This window comes from Podarcis raffonei, chromosome 9 (assembly GCF_027172205.1).
Source record: "Podarcis raffonei isolate rPodRaf1 chromosome 9, rPodRaf1.pri, whole genome shotgun sequence".
NCBI classification, from domain to species: Eukaryota; Metazoa; Chordata; class Lepidosauria; order Squamata; family Lacertidae; genus Podarcis; species Podarcis raffonei.
In genome coordinates this window covers 37,155,392-37,169,101 of record NC_070610.1, presented here as the reverse complement: position 1 = coordinate 37,169,101, position 13,710 = coordinate 37,155,392, and the positions used below count along the sequence as shown (strand labels likewise).

The following is a 13,710-nucleotide window of genomic DNA, read 5'->3' as shown; positions in this document are numbered from 1 at the left end:
AAGAGGCACATTACATTTAACAGCTTACATTTTCACTTTGAATAGATGCTACTTTGCAGCTAGTTGATAAGGGATAAAGATTTGCGGTGGGGGGCGGGGGGGCTCCACAAGAGGGGTCCACAATGCTTTTTGGTCCTCTTGAGGATGCCTGTTCAGAGGTGGACAAAAGGAAAGACTTCCTGTCCCTTCCCCGGCTTTTCGCATGTGGGACCAACATGGGCAAACGCAGCAAAGCATAAACAGTTGCAAATGGGAGGAGGAAGGCTAGGGCTCGCTTTGCATATTTAGCCTTGCCTTGGAATGAATCGAAAGGGAAGTTGTTGGACCATTGTTCGTAGGGCTGCTTCTTTCACGGACGTTTACAGAAGCTGCAGTTTACAGGGGCTTTTCTTCCTGTTGTTTGCTTATGGAAAATAAGTGGGAGTGACAAAAAGAAAAAGAAAAAAAGAGGGAAACAGAGGGAGGCACTGACCACAGTGCAGAACCAGTAACCTTGCCTTGTGTATGATCATTAACCTTGCTGAAAAAGGCAGCTGGGAGCTCATTTCGAAAGCTTGCCATTAGAATGTGAGCTGTGCCACAGATACTGCAGACACATTTCCGGGAGGGTGTCTGCAAATTGGCTGCAAGTGTTACAAATACTATCGGATCCGGTCTGCCAAAATGAGATTCCAGCAGCTCCTTTTGACCTGGTTTTTGCTCCTGGCTGGGGTGCTCCTGATCGACGGACAGAGGCCAGGTAAGGAACCCTGTGATCTGACTCCGTTTCCCCGTCTCAGCTGTCTTTTTGTACATCTCTTATCTCCAGCGTGTGTATGGGGATTTCTGGGGCAGCTACGTTTGAAGCCAGGCTTTCTTTTCCTTTTTTTTTTAAAAAAAAGCTGTTCGCCTCCCATAGTATTATTTTTGCAGCCGTAACTCTGTTTAGAAAAGAGAGAATGGCTTCCTTAAGAGATGCTGCGCCTACGACATGCCACTTTGAGATTTCAGTGCAAAGCCATTTCTTTTCGTGCGAACGAGAAGATGGCAAATAAAGAATTCATGATCACATCAGCTCCTTCAGGGCTTGTGCAAGATGTTACATTTAAATGCTACATTTAACTAGCCTGGTAGGAAGATTTTACCACAATAAAGTCGCGAAAGAAGTGCAAACTGTAAATGTAGATGGGTTAATTCATCTCTATGTGCTGTAACCCTATGAGTAAACATCTGAAGAGGGCAGCTTGTGTTATGCAGCTTATGTCCCTGTGCAAATATTTGTGACTCTTCTCCTACGTGTGTGCAATTATTTCACCGTTTTCCATTCCCTATAATATCTGGCTAATATCTGCCCGGACTGCTGCTTTATTGATTCCTATGATGATTTATTAGTTATTTGACTACCTTTATCAGGCAAGGGGAGGGCAGACTTTGCTTCTTCTTTTTTATAACCTCCTGCCTCGTTTGACACCCTCCCAGATCCCTACAGCTTTCAACAATTTTTAACAGAGCATTGACAGAGAGATCGGTGAAATCACATCATCTCATATACTGATTCTCCAGAGGAGTAAGATATTTGCATAATTGCCCTCCCCGCCACTCCCCACTTTTCAGACGGCAGATTCACTTTTCTAAGTAAAGCTGACAGCTCCCAGACCATACACTCTGCGGTAGTCTCCTTTGCTTGACTGATACAACTCTCTGGAGCAATTAGCTTGGAGTAGACAGAAGCCTTAGGCAAAAAGAGCATTGCTTGAGTACTAGCTGGCGGGAATGTACATTCCCAGTCCTCTCTGGTGGAGAAAGCCAAAATGAAACAAGAATGGAACTGAGGGCATACAACAAGTAGCCAGAGTTGTGATCCACCTTTTGGTGCACAGATGATGAGGCAGACTTCATCTATGGTGAATTCAGAAAATATTCCCTAAGGGAGTGAGTTGCCCTGAAGTCACCTGAGTTTTCCATCCTGCAAAGCAGTTCTCTTAACTGAGCAGCAGGCAGAAAGGGATCTACAGTACTTAGTATGCTTTCCCAGATCATTTTGCATATACCTGGGTTTGCATAAACAGGTGGAGGCCTCCAGTAAGAATAAGGAAGATGTGCTCACAGTCAGAGCAGTTGTCTATCCACCTTACCATTCCAGAGGCTTTGAGAAGACTATTGCATTTGTTATTTTGACTTTAAGGAACACAGAAGAACATTTTAGCTTCCTGACTCTCTTGGAAGATAGTGGCTTGCTGAGGCTACCCACTGAGCATCAGAACTGAGCTTTGAGCATTTCCCACATCCAAAACTAGGCTTTTAGTCGCTACACTTGTCTGGGAACTTTATCCCCCCACCTTTCCAGCGCTGAAAGGCTCAAAGGCACATCAGTAGTGTTGCTTAGTACTTATACAGCACTTTCTCCCTAAGTGTTCTAACATGCTTTGCATGCCAACCCTGTAAGGTAGGCCACTATTACAGCCACAGGGGGAGAGGGTTGATTCAGCCAACACCTCTTCTTGCCTTTCCTCTCTGAGGACTTAACTTTTTATCTATCTCCATGATAAATGTATGTCTAAGGTGAGACTAGAACAAGCTCACAGCTCAGTATATAACCACAATACTACATCAGCTCTTTGGCTGATTAGGATGGTGCAACTCTGAATATCTCCCCCGCCACTGGTGTTTTATTGCGGTCATTTTCTGCAACATGTTCTCGACTCAATAATGAGTGGTGGGTTTATTCTGCTTGAGTTTGTTCTGCAGTGCTTCCACAGTGCTGCCACATTACTGCTGTCAACAAAAGTGGAATAAAAATAAACCAGGATGCTACAACAAGTTGTAGGAGTTCAGCAGGAAGTTATGGGATAGGTGCTGATTAGAAATGAAGTGGTATGAAGGTGGAATCACATATAACTGCCTCAGGAGCATTGTGAGCACAAATGGCCATGAATGTGCAATAAATGGGGTGTCTGGAGGGACCCTAAACATGGTCTACTTTGTAAACTGCTTTGAGGGTTTCTTTTTTTTACAATCAATCCATTTGTAAATTTTATGAAATAAAAAAAAAATTACATCTTCAGTAAAAGTGGCATGCCTTTTTCAGAGAACTCCATAAGTACTATTAGCCCCTGTTTTGTTCTGGGTGCAAAAGTGTTTTGTTTCTTATTTGGAAAAGGATATTTATCAGGTCTCCTCTGCCATTATTTATTCTATTTACCAAATCCCCATTTTCCATATAAAATGGCTCTCCAGGTGGCTTACAAATTTGAAAGAAAAAAAACCAATTAAACCCTGAATGGATATTAAGAGTTCTTGCACACAACACTTTTGTTCCATGCATTAAAATCAAACAGCACGACTCAGCCAAGTATAAACACTTCTTAAAATTCCATTAAATTCCAGGGAACATTCAGGACAATCCATGCTGACTCAGAAGCCAGCCCCACTGTGATCATTAGGCCTTACTCCCTAGAACGTTTTGCTTAGGATGGCAATTTAACGTAAGCCTTGCTGAACTACTCACAATTTCCTATTTTTGCCCAGGTGTAGATTTTATGATATTCAAAACATGAACAAATGTGCAGAATCCACATAGGTTTAGATGTGATTTTTTAGTTGAGATTTATGCTTTCCAGGGGGTGGACTGGATGACCCTTGGGTCCCTTCCAACCCTACAATTGTATGATTCGATGAACTCAGATGTGAATTACTTCTGAATAGACATGTATAGGACATGTGCCATAAGAGTACAGTGGTACCCTGGGTTAAGAACTTAATTCGTTCTGGAGGTCCTTTCTTAACCTGAAGCACCACTTTAGCTAATGGGGCCTCCTCCTGCTGCCGCCGCGCCACTGGAGCACGATTTCTGTTCTCATCCTGAAGCAAAGTTCTTAACCCGAGGTACTATTTCTGGGTTAGCGGAGTCTGTAACCTGAAGTGTCTGTAACCTGAAGTGTAGGTAACCCGAGGTTCTGGCTGAACCACAGACAGCTGAAGGTCCTGCAGTTTACAATGGACTGAGACTTCTGAAAAATTGGGAAAATTCTGGGATGGGATGGGATGGGAAGCCGAGTGCTTCTGGAAGAAGACAGACTTGCTACGTTGAAATTTTATACTTTGGGATCCCACAAGTGTAGGAAATAACATCCTGCAGAAAGCAGACACGCTTTATGCTGCTTCAGAACAGCAACCGTTATTGTTTACCTGGTGTTCATTTTGACATCTTGCTCTTTTCATGTTCTCTCTCTCCTGTCTTCCAGCTAATGTGGCCTCCAGGCGAAAACTCCACAGACATCACTGCTCCCACAGGAGATGCATGCCCCTTCATTCCAGAGTGCCCTTTCCCTGAGGTATCCAAAAAACTCTACGGTGCTTGGGCTAATTTTAGGCAAAGGGTCATTCATAAGGGTTTGGTAATAAAACCAGGCGCCAGTAGGATGCGACTGTCGAAGGCTGCCCCTCCAGCATTGTTTTGGGGACAGCGTAGGGGAATGCCAAATGTGTTCACCAGAAAATATGCCCGTTTGCAAACTTATGCATTCATTTCCAAATGGTTTCGGGGGCATTTTGCTAACCTCAGACCGCGAACAATTTCCTTTGGCCTCCGTTCTTTGTGATTTTATTTGCTCTGAAAATAGAGCAACAGGGAGGGAGTGGTGGGGGTGGGAATGAACTCAAGGAGGGGGGGGAGGAACAGCACAATAAAAGTTCTTGTTTTATGTGAACTCCGGGGCACGGTTCCAAATGAGTGAGTAGTACTGGGCTCTCTGTCAATTATTTCACTCTCTGAAGCTGCACAGAGAATGGGACCCATTTGATGCCCTTCTGTCTTTTTGCAGTTTTCCACCCCCTCCCCCCAATCTTGCACATGAAAGTGATAATAATTCATTATTATAAAACCTGAAAGATGGAATCCCTTGGGCAGAACCATCCAACAAGTCTATCTCGCTTAAGAATAAGGTGGACACAATCTATAAAAATTGGATCTACCTGGAGTATGTGGAATTCAGGGGGGTAGCATCAGTCATAGTGTAGACCCTGGGTAGGCAAACTAAGGCCCAGGGGCCGGATCCGGCCCAGTCACCTTCTAAATCTGGCCCATGGACGGTCTGGGAATCAGCATGTTTTTACATGAGTAGAATGTGTGCTTTTATTTAAAATGCATTTCTGAATACTTTGTGGGGCATAGGAATTTGTTCATCTCCCCCCCCAAAAAAAATATAGTCCAGCCCCCCGCAAGGACTGAGGGACAGTGGACCCGGCCCCCTGCTGAAAAAGTTTGCTGACCCCTGGTGTAGACCCACTGAAATCAGTGGATTTAAAGTGAGTTATAATTAACTTAAACCTATTGATTGCAGTGGGGCTATTCTGAGTATGACCTAGTCAAATACCACCCAGAGGTGTCTGGTGGTATTCAGTGTTATTACGAATAGATTCCTTCCACTCTCTCTGAGTCAACCTATGGCAGGATTCGTGTGAAATTGTGTCAAGGATCTGATCTTCATGTGGGAAGACTCTCACTAGATTTTGTCATGCCCTTCTTCTATTATTCTCACAGCAGCATGATACACAGCCATGTGGCAGGGAACGCTTTCCTGGCATTTATTTTATTTGTTGACTTTGTAAAGCTTCTATACTGTTTGATTGTAGAAAAAGCCTCAAAGCGGTCTACATAAATCATTAAAATTATCACTAAGAAATTTACATGGAGATGTACAGCACATTAACTTTGTGGATTTCTTCATGCCAGATTGTTCTTAAAGAAACAGGATATATATTTTTTAAAAACCCAAAGGCAGCCATTACCATTTAGCTCTGTAACAGCCAACTTTGCTGAATGGACCCTCTATAAACCAGGCATGGGGAATTTGTGGGCCTCCAGTTGTTGTTGAAAACCAGCTCCTATCAGCCCCAGCCAGTATGGCCAATGGTCAAGGATGATGGCAATTATAACCCGGAAACATCTTCAGGTTCCACACTTCTGAATGTACACACCGAACATTTAAAGCACATGACTTCCCCTAAAGAATTTCAGGAGCTGGTTTCTTAAGGGTGCTGGGAATTTTAGCTCACAGTGAGGTGGAAACTGCAGTTCCCAGGATTCCTGGGGAGGGGAATAATGTGCTTTAAATTACGGTGTGCATGCAGCTTTCAATTACATGTGGATTTCACCACTGGTAGAGCTATAACCACAGGCTTGTGTACTGTAGCTATCCCAGGGAAATATGTGTAGTGGCTAAGAGGGGGGGGGTTTAAGGGTTTTATCCAGCGTGATGGCAAATTTCAGTCCATTAATTGAATGAGGAGGACTAGTGTTGGGAACAGTCCACCATTTGGAACCGCTCCCTATTTAATTAAAAAGGTATCACCTAGATTGATCTTGTTAAGAGGGAAGAACTCAAAGGTCCTTTGATGTGAGGTCCCAAGGAGCAGCTGTGTTATTCTAGCACAGCAAAAAGACAAAGCACGAGGGGGCATCGACTAACAAGCCTGTCATAGCAGGGGCTCATGTGCCATCCAATTCAAGAGTCGAGAGCAGGCTGTTGCATTGTGAACCTGAGAGCTCTTTGATTTTAAGATTGCATTCCACGGTATAAAGCTGAAGTAGCACTTTTGAACCCAAGCAGGGCTTCTGCAGGTTAAAGAATAGGAGGTGCAAAGGATCAATGCTCTCTAGTCTAGAGGGCACCATATAAATGCAGATGCTTCCGCCGCTCCAGAAGCACACAGGTAGGACATGTAAATATGTCACAGCAAGGATCAAAAGGATGCCCAAGCTGCCTTTTAGAGAAGCACACTATTTGCAGATGAATAAAACATGCACTTGATAGCTTTGCATCTGGCAGCGCCTCTTGTTATATACATCAGGATAATGGCATAGCCTTAGGTAGTTTGGCTGTAATAAATAAAAAATGACACCGGCTATAAGCCCCAAAATCAATTCTCTCAAAATGTCAGCTTCTTGGAACTAGCAAGACTAATCTGGAGTGAGTGTTGTTAAGGGACAGCAACTGGCCCTTCAAGGACACTTTATATTTTGCTAAGCAGTTCAGCCGAAGTCAGAATTGTGTTTCTGACAGTGCCGTAAGTTTTGTGAAACCTACCTGCCTAGAAGCTGGGAAGAAAATGAAATCCATCCAAAACATTTTCGGCGCTATTCTTCTTTGCCTGTTTTATATATATATATTGCATCATCAGTGCTGCCCTGGACTTCTTTGGGAGGAACAATGGGATATAAAAATAAAAAATACATAATGCACATGCCATTTTACAGCATAGAAGAGTACAAGTCCCTGTCTCAAGGGCTAACAAGAAGTCTGTGGTGCAAAAGCCCTGATGAATTGGACCAAAAGCCTATCTTGTCTGGTGTGCTGTTCCCACAGTGACCCACCAGATGCTGATGGGAAGCTCAGAAGCAGATCATGAGCACAATAGCACAGTCCCAGCTCATGTTCCCCAGCAACTGGTATTCAGATGCTAGAGGTAATATATAGCCACCACGACTAGTAGCTATTGATAGCCTCATCCTCCATGAATTTGTCTAACTTCCTTTCAAAGCCATCCAGGTTAGCGACCATCACTGCATCTCTTGGTAGCGAATCCCAAGGTTTAACTGTGTACAGAGAAGCACTTGCTTTTGTTTGCCTTGAATCTACCATTCGCCATCAGAGAGCCAGGAGATGAAGGGTGAGAGGAGGAGAGGCAGGAGTAAACAGGGAAAGAATGTGGGTTATTTCAGTTATACACACTTAGGCTTAGTCACAAAGGAAGCCGGTGAAGGAATTAGATAAGTGATTCTAAAGCAATGGGCATTCATTCGGCCCCAAACAGCCTGCACTGAGATACAACCAAGAAACGCACCAGAAAACAGTTGATGTTTGCAAGTTTCAAGAAGCCTCAGTCAACAACAACAACAACAACAAAATAAGGTTTCTTCCTTGAAAGTAACACCTTGGTTTATATGTGGTGCTGGAAGTACCAAATGTATTTAAAAGCTTTTTCTCCGTCATGTTAAGTTTTTCCAAGATCTCGGCCAGCTACTTCACTAGTTTTTTAAGAAATGTGCCTTTTTATAATGATAAAAAGGGGGCAAGGTCCACCTGTGTGTCAATTACAGCAGGTGGCAGATTAAGCGAGAGCGGGGTGGAATCAGCTTAAGGATCTCAAGCCAAAGCAACCACATCCACTCACTCAGCACTTTGCAGTTTAGGGGCACTGTGGAAATCAGAATTAGGAGGCAGACTCCTCGAGTCACTAGCTTCAGAAGTGTTTCTGAGTATGGAATCAATTGTCTCCTTCCCCCACTTCCAGTGTTTCATGACTGTGTGCAGAGACAATCTCTAATGCGCCTTGAAGCATAATGCATGCAAGTTAATAGTACGGAGTCTGGGTGATAAACATGCACTTAGGTGGATTTCCCATCCCTCCTTACAGAATATCTGTTTGCAAGACTAAAAGCTATTTTGTAGCTAGTTCCGTTTGGGGAAACTGCTCTGCCCTAACAACAGAGCAGAAACAGATGCTCTTTAACAATGACCTGGTCTAGAGATATTCTGAACAACTGAAATGTGTGTTTTGGAGTGCCAGGGAAGGGGTGGGGACAGAGTTCAAGATTTCAAACCTGTCTGCAAAAGTTGCGTGACGCATCCCCTACAACTATGTGGGTCATGCTCTTTGTTGTGCATTTGTCTGCATGGAATCCATACATTTTCAAGCTGAACGCTCCCAGGAGTGCTAAGATTCTTACAAAATTAAGCACTGGTTGAGTCTAAGCTTTGCCTGTGGTTCTGAACTGGTCAACAAGTACTGATTAATCCACTAGAGCAGGGATGCTATTGACCCTCCAGATCAGGGTTGGCTATCAGGGGACTCCAACTCCCATTACCCCAGTCAGCATGGCCCAATGATAAGGAGGCTCTGAAGGGCTCCATGTTAGCTCTTCCTGCTCCAGATGTTGTTGGACTACTACTCCCATCATCCCTAAGCACTGCCCATGCTGGCTGGGGATGATGGGATATGGAGTCCAATGTCATCTAGTTCTCCATGTCAGCCGTATTCACAGTGAAGCTTATCTTTGTTGTTTCCCAGGCAGTAGCACCTTCAGATGAAGAAAAGCCTTCCCCTTTATACTTCCTACTGGCTAAGGGTTGTTTGCATGTATTCATCACACATTATATCCGTTCCAATGACAGCCCATGAGGCTCAGAGGCCATACTTTCACCTAACTTAATGGCAATAAGTGAAATGTCCATTCTTACAAAATTGCCAGTCTTGGCAAAAAGAGTTGTGTGTCAATGTAAGATTTACTGACATTTTGAATATTCCTTTTTTTTAAAAAAAAACCTAGCCCAATCTTAAAAAATGCGTCATGGGCACAAATGTTTTAACTGTTAATGGGGAGGAAAATAGTCAGCTCTCAAATGCATTCAGTCATTGCACTGGCCTGATTTTGGGATTAAGATTATAAAAAGAGAGTGTTCCTCCTGCTAGACTTTTTACTGCAGATTATGTATATATCGAACTTTTGAATTATTTAGATTTAGAGACTTTGGTTGCAATTTCTGATCATTTGTATTAGTCTATAAATAGTGTTTAGTGCCATTGTTATTGGCCATCGTGTTGTGTTGCTTTGTTCAGACTTTTTACTGCAGCAGCACATTCATAATGTGTTTTGAAATCCTGGCCTGCTCTCGGAGATTGAGGATAAATTCCCACAGACATACAGAGGCATAAAAGGTCATAGCCGTGCCATGGCACTCAGATGGAAGGAAGCTCCGTTGAATTTAACAGAGAACAGAAATGCTATTAATAATACTTACACTGTGTCAGCAGCAAGCATGGCATCTCACAGAGTTATAGACACAAGTCAAATCCCTGCTAGCAAGGAGTTTACCAAGTAGGAAGGCTGCTTAAGGATTGCCCCAAAACAGGAAAGTGTCACAAAAGGAGAGAAAGTGAGGATGAAAAAAACAACAGGTTTTCATAAAATGTGTGCATACTAACTTATTTGCATATAAATTTAGAAGCAATTATTGTCATTTAAATTGTAATACAATGCAGTTCACTGTAGTGGCCTATGTGCCTGCTCTGTTTTCTGGTGCTATTGATAGGTCATGTCCAGGCCCTTCCTGCTCTCCCTTCTTGAAGTCCTACCCTTTAAGCTAGACTTAGACCAGGCAGCCCATCACACAGAGGGCTGTCCTCTTTAAAACTGGATGTGTGCCCCAGTTCTGGGGGCAGCAGTATCATGGAAACTCCAGACTCCATAGAGATTGTACCTTTTCATATTTTTATACAAGGGCTCTCATTTGGGTCTAATGGACCCAAAATGGCTATGATCTAGAGTGGTGTTATGGTACAAGGACACTGGAAGGAACTACTTAAATTTCCAGAAATAGAAGTTTCACCCATGTTTTCTATCTCCCGTAAACCCTTAAGATTGCAGATTGGGATCCACTCTCACATATGTTAAGGAGGAATCATCACAATAGGCCTGCCATTTGGACCTGCCTTGAGAAAGAGCAAAAAGGCAGAAAATGATTTATTTGGGTAGCCAGATGAAATGGGGGGACAGCCCTTCTGCACCTTTAATGGGGAATTTCAGGAAATTCTCTGAAATTCTTCTACACAACTATTAAAGGTGTAGGACATGCACACTGAAAATTTCAAACTGGTTTCTATTTGTTTGGAGTTGGTTTTTAAAGTGGGTGCCGGGCCTTTTAGCATAGCCTCTTATTTGTAACGTGGACTATATGGGGGACTATTTAGCTGATCATATTAGAAAAAGTGGTATTTCCTAGGGATACAACATTGTCAATTACAGACACGAATTTCCACCTGTTTCACAAGCAAAGTCTTTTGGAAATGCAGCAATTGGTATGTTTGCTCAAGTATTACCCTTCCAAGGGTCTCAAGTGAGCACAGTCAGACTTTTAGGCTCCTCTAAGCACCTATGGGTAGCAACCACTATTTGAATAATGTACCTATTTAACTGGTTTTTAAACCGGTCAGGGGATGGGGCAAATGCATCCTGTTTACCTGAACTAAATCAACTTGTGCAAGCAAACCTACAACTATTGCACTTAAACCTCAAAATTTCCACTGAAAACAACTCTCATAATGGCTACAATTCTCTGTAGTTGCATAGATCTCTTCAAAGCAGCAAATGATACACAATGCAGGGCTATACGGAAGAGAGCAGCTTAAGAACAGAAAATGCCCTTTCCTTGGATAATTATATTTTAATGTTCATACCTTATAACTCTCTGCAATCACAGAACAGATGTAAAGTTTATTATGACTGGGGTACGAATTCCTTGGCACCAGAAAGTCAGCTGCTGCTGCTGCTGGCTTTGAGAGAAGTTCAACTGTTCTCAAAAATCTGTTCTTCCCCCTACCTCTTTTAAAAGTTGAGGACTATATGTGTACAAGTGGGGTTCAAACAGGAGTTGTCAAGGTGCCAACCAACCAGGAGTACCCAACTCCATTCAACCCCTACTCCGTCTCCTGTCAATTTCTTCACAACTGACTCTAAACCAGCGGTCAGCAAGGTTTATCTTGTCTGGCCCAGATCGGTCCCGTGGAGATCCCTCTGGGCTGGATCACCTGCGCGCACGATTTCTGGCACCTGAGCAGGCACAATTTTTGGTGCCGTGGAAGCGAGTCCCTGCGCTGCGACAGTTTAGCGCAGCACATGAGCGGACAGTTCGGTTCGGGGGCAGCTCGTGGGCCAGTCAAATGACCTCCGCGGGCTGCTTCCTGCCCATGGGCCTTAGGTTGCTGAACCCTGCTCTAAACATTCAAATGCCTTCTAAGCATCCCTGATCCTCATTGAGATGGGTTTTGGTGGGGTGGGGTGTTAGTGCCATATTTTTCTAATAAGAAGAATTGTACTTTGGCAATGCTTTTTTCCTGAGCCTGCCGATAGCTACCTCTTTTCTTGTGGCCCTGGTTGGCAATGTAGTCATCACCCCCTGATCACCTGAGTTTGCTATTAGCTTGTTTGGAGGTTCTAGCAAGGGAGTGCAGCTATTGATGGTCGTCCTCTTCCACCGAGTGTGCGGCTTTGTGGGGGGGAAACACAGGGAGTGGAAGGGGACACCCACCTAGCTAGCCAGATCAGTCAAATCAAACCTGGCGATCAATGGAATGACATGTAGCAACCAGATCACCCTTGCATCACATTTTTAAAAAGTTTTGCCAATAAAGGCTAAGGCTAGTAGAAACTATTAGGAGGACGGTTTACAAAATGTTGACCACCTTAATACAATTATTTTAAAATCTTGTCTGGTTTACTCTTCCCCCAAATGTAGCTTCCACCAACTGACTGGCGAAAGGAATGGAGATGTGCCAATGACAAAATTTGATAGCGGCACTGTTGTAATCTATATAGGTGTCCCATAAGCCATCACCTGGAAACATTCAAAAAAATCTTACCAGAGGCCTGCTGAAACAAGCTTCACGGGAGTTTTGGGTTTCTCTAAGCAGGAATAAAAGCAATGAAGAACTTAGGGATCCTCTTCTGGACTTTGGAGAATCATCAGTGCAATATGATCACCATTCTTCTCTACACATCAACACCGGTAACCAGAAAGCGAACTTCACAATATTAGAAGAGTTGTGTGTCATTAAAAAAAAACAACCCAAACTATTGGTATATTAATAGTGTTTATTCACGTGTCTGTATATCTTTTAACACCCAGCTAACAATATGCAAGAAAGAAGCCGTTGTTTCATAAACATCATGATTCGTTGGAATATTTATAAAAATGCATATTGGATGTTTGAAGCTAGTGTTATTCTATCACCTTTCCCAGTCTTTCAAGACTAGTATATCTGTTGACATTACTAGGTGAATACTTCTAGTGGAAAATTCCTTAAATAATGATCAGCCTTAACGGGAAAGTCTTACAAGCATGACTGAATCTTCCACTCACACCAGTGGAAAATATGCCAAAGCTATGCTGGATGCTAGCTTAGTAGAACCGGGGTCTTATCAAACAGATCAACCTAGTCTTCCTTAAAAGTATCACTGGTTGTATTTGTACTAATTTTAACCTGTTTACAACTTACTTTGGGATTCAATTATTTCCTTAAAGCATGTTTGTAACTGTTTATGTTGTAAAATGGTACTTCAAATAGCATTCTCATATTAATCTTTGTACAATTTTGTTAAAAATTTTGTATTCTGTACATGGAAATTGCCCATATCCAAAGACAAGTGAAATATTTGCCTAATTTGTAAATTTCATAAGGGATCAATGTAAACTTTAATAATTGATGTAGCTAAATAAAATATAGCTTAAATCATGCTATTAATTTTTCTTTCTTTTTTTGAAAGAAGCCATAACTATTGAAGAAAGAAGCCATTGATCAGATTTTGCAGCTTGTAATGCATTCATTCACTTTAAATAAGATATAGCTGTTGAGATTCTGGCTGGAGGCTTGCCACAGGCACCTATGGGAACAGAATACGGGACAATGCTGGCCTTGCTTTGATCCAAAAGCGAAGGTGTTTATATAATGCAATAAGGAAGCTCCACAGTGGATCCTATGCTAATGCCTGTGCAAGAAATCTGTTTTTAACATGCAACCCTATGCAGAGTTACCGAGGACTAAGTCTCATTTAGCTTAATGGACCTTCAGGGTAGATAAGGATAGGATTGTGCTGTCAGTCTCACTTTTCATGGACTAGGCAATCATAAGCTTTAAATATATATAAATAAGGTCAGAGAGTCATTCTCCTTC

The 13,710-nt window shown here is 42.7% G+C and overlaps 1 protein-coding gene across 1 annotated transcript; it reads left to right on the top strand.

Annotated features, from left to right (window-relative positions):
* Positions 1–238: 238 nt before the first annotated feature.
* APELA (apelin receptor early endogenous ligand) lies at positions 239–13,277 on the top strand. The gene is made up of 3 exons (XM_053402925.1): positions 239–739; positions 4,224–4,313; positions 12,276–13,277. Exons 1-2 carry the CDS (start codon positions 664–666, stop codon positions 4,310–4,312), a joined length of 165 nt encoding a protein of 54 aa, XP_053258900.1. The 5' UTR covers positions 239–663; the 3' UTR covers position 4,313; positions 12,276–13,277.
* Positions 13,278–13,710: the final 433 nt, after the last annotated feature.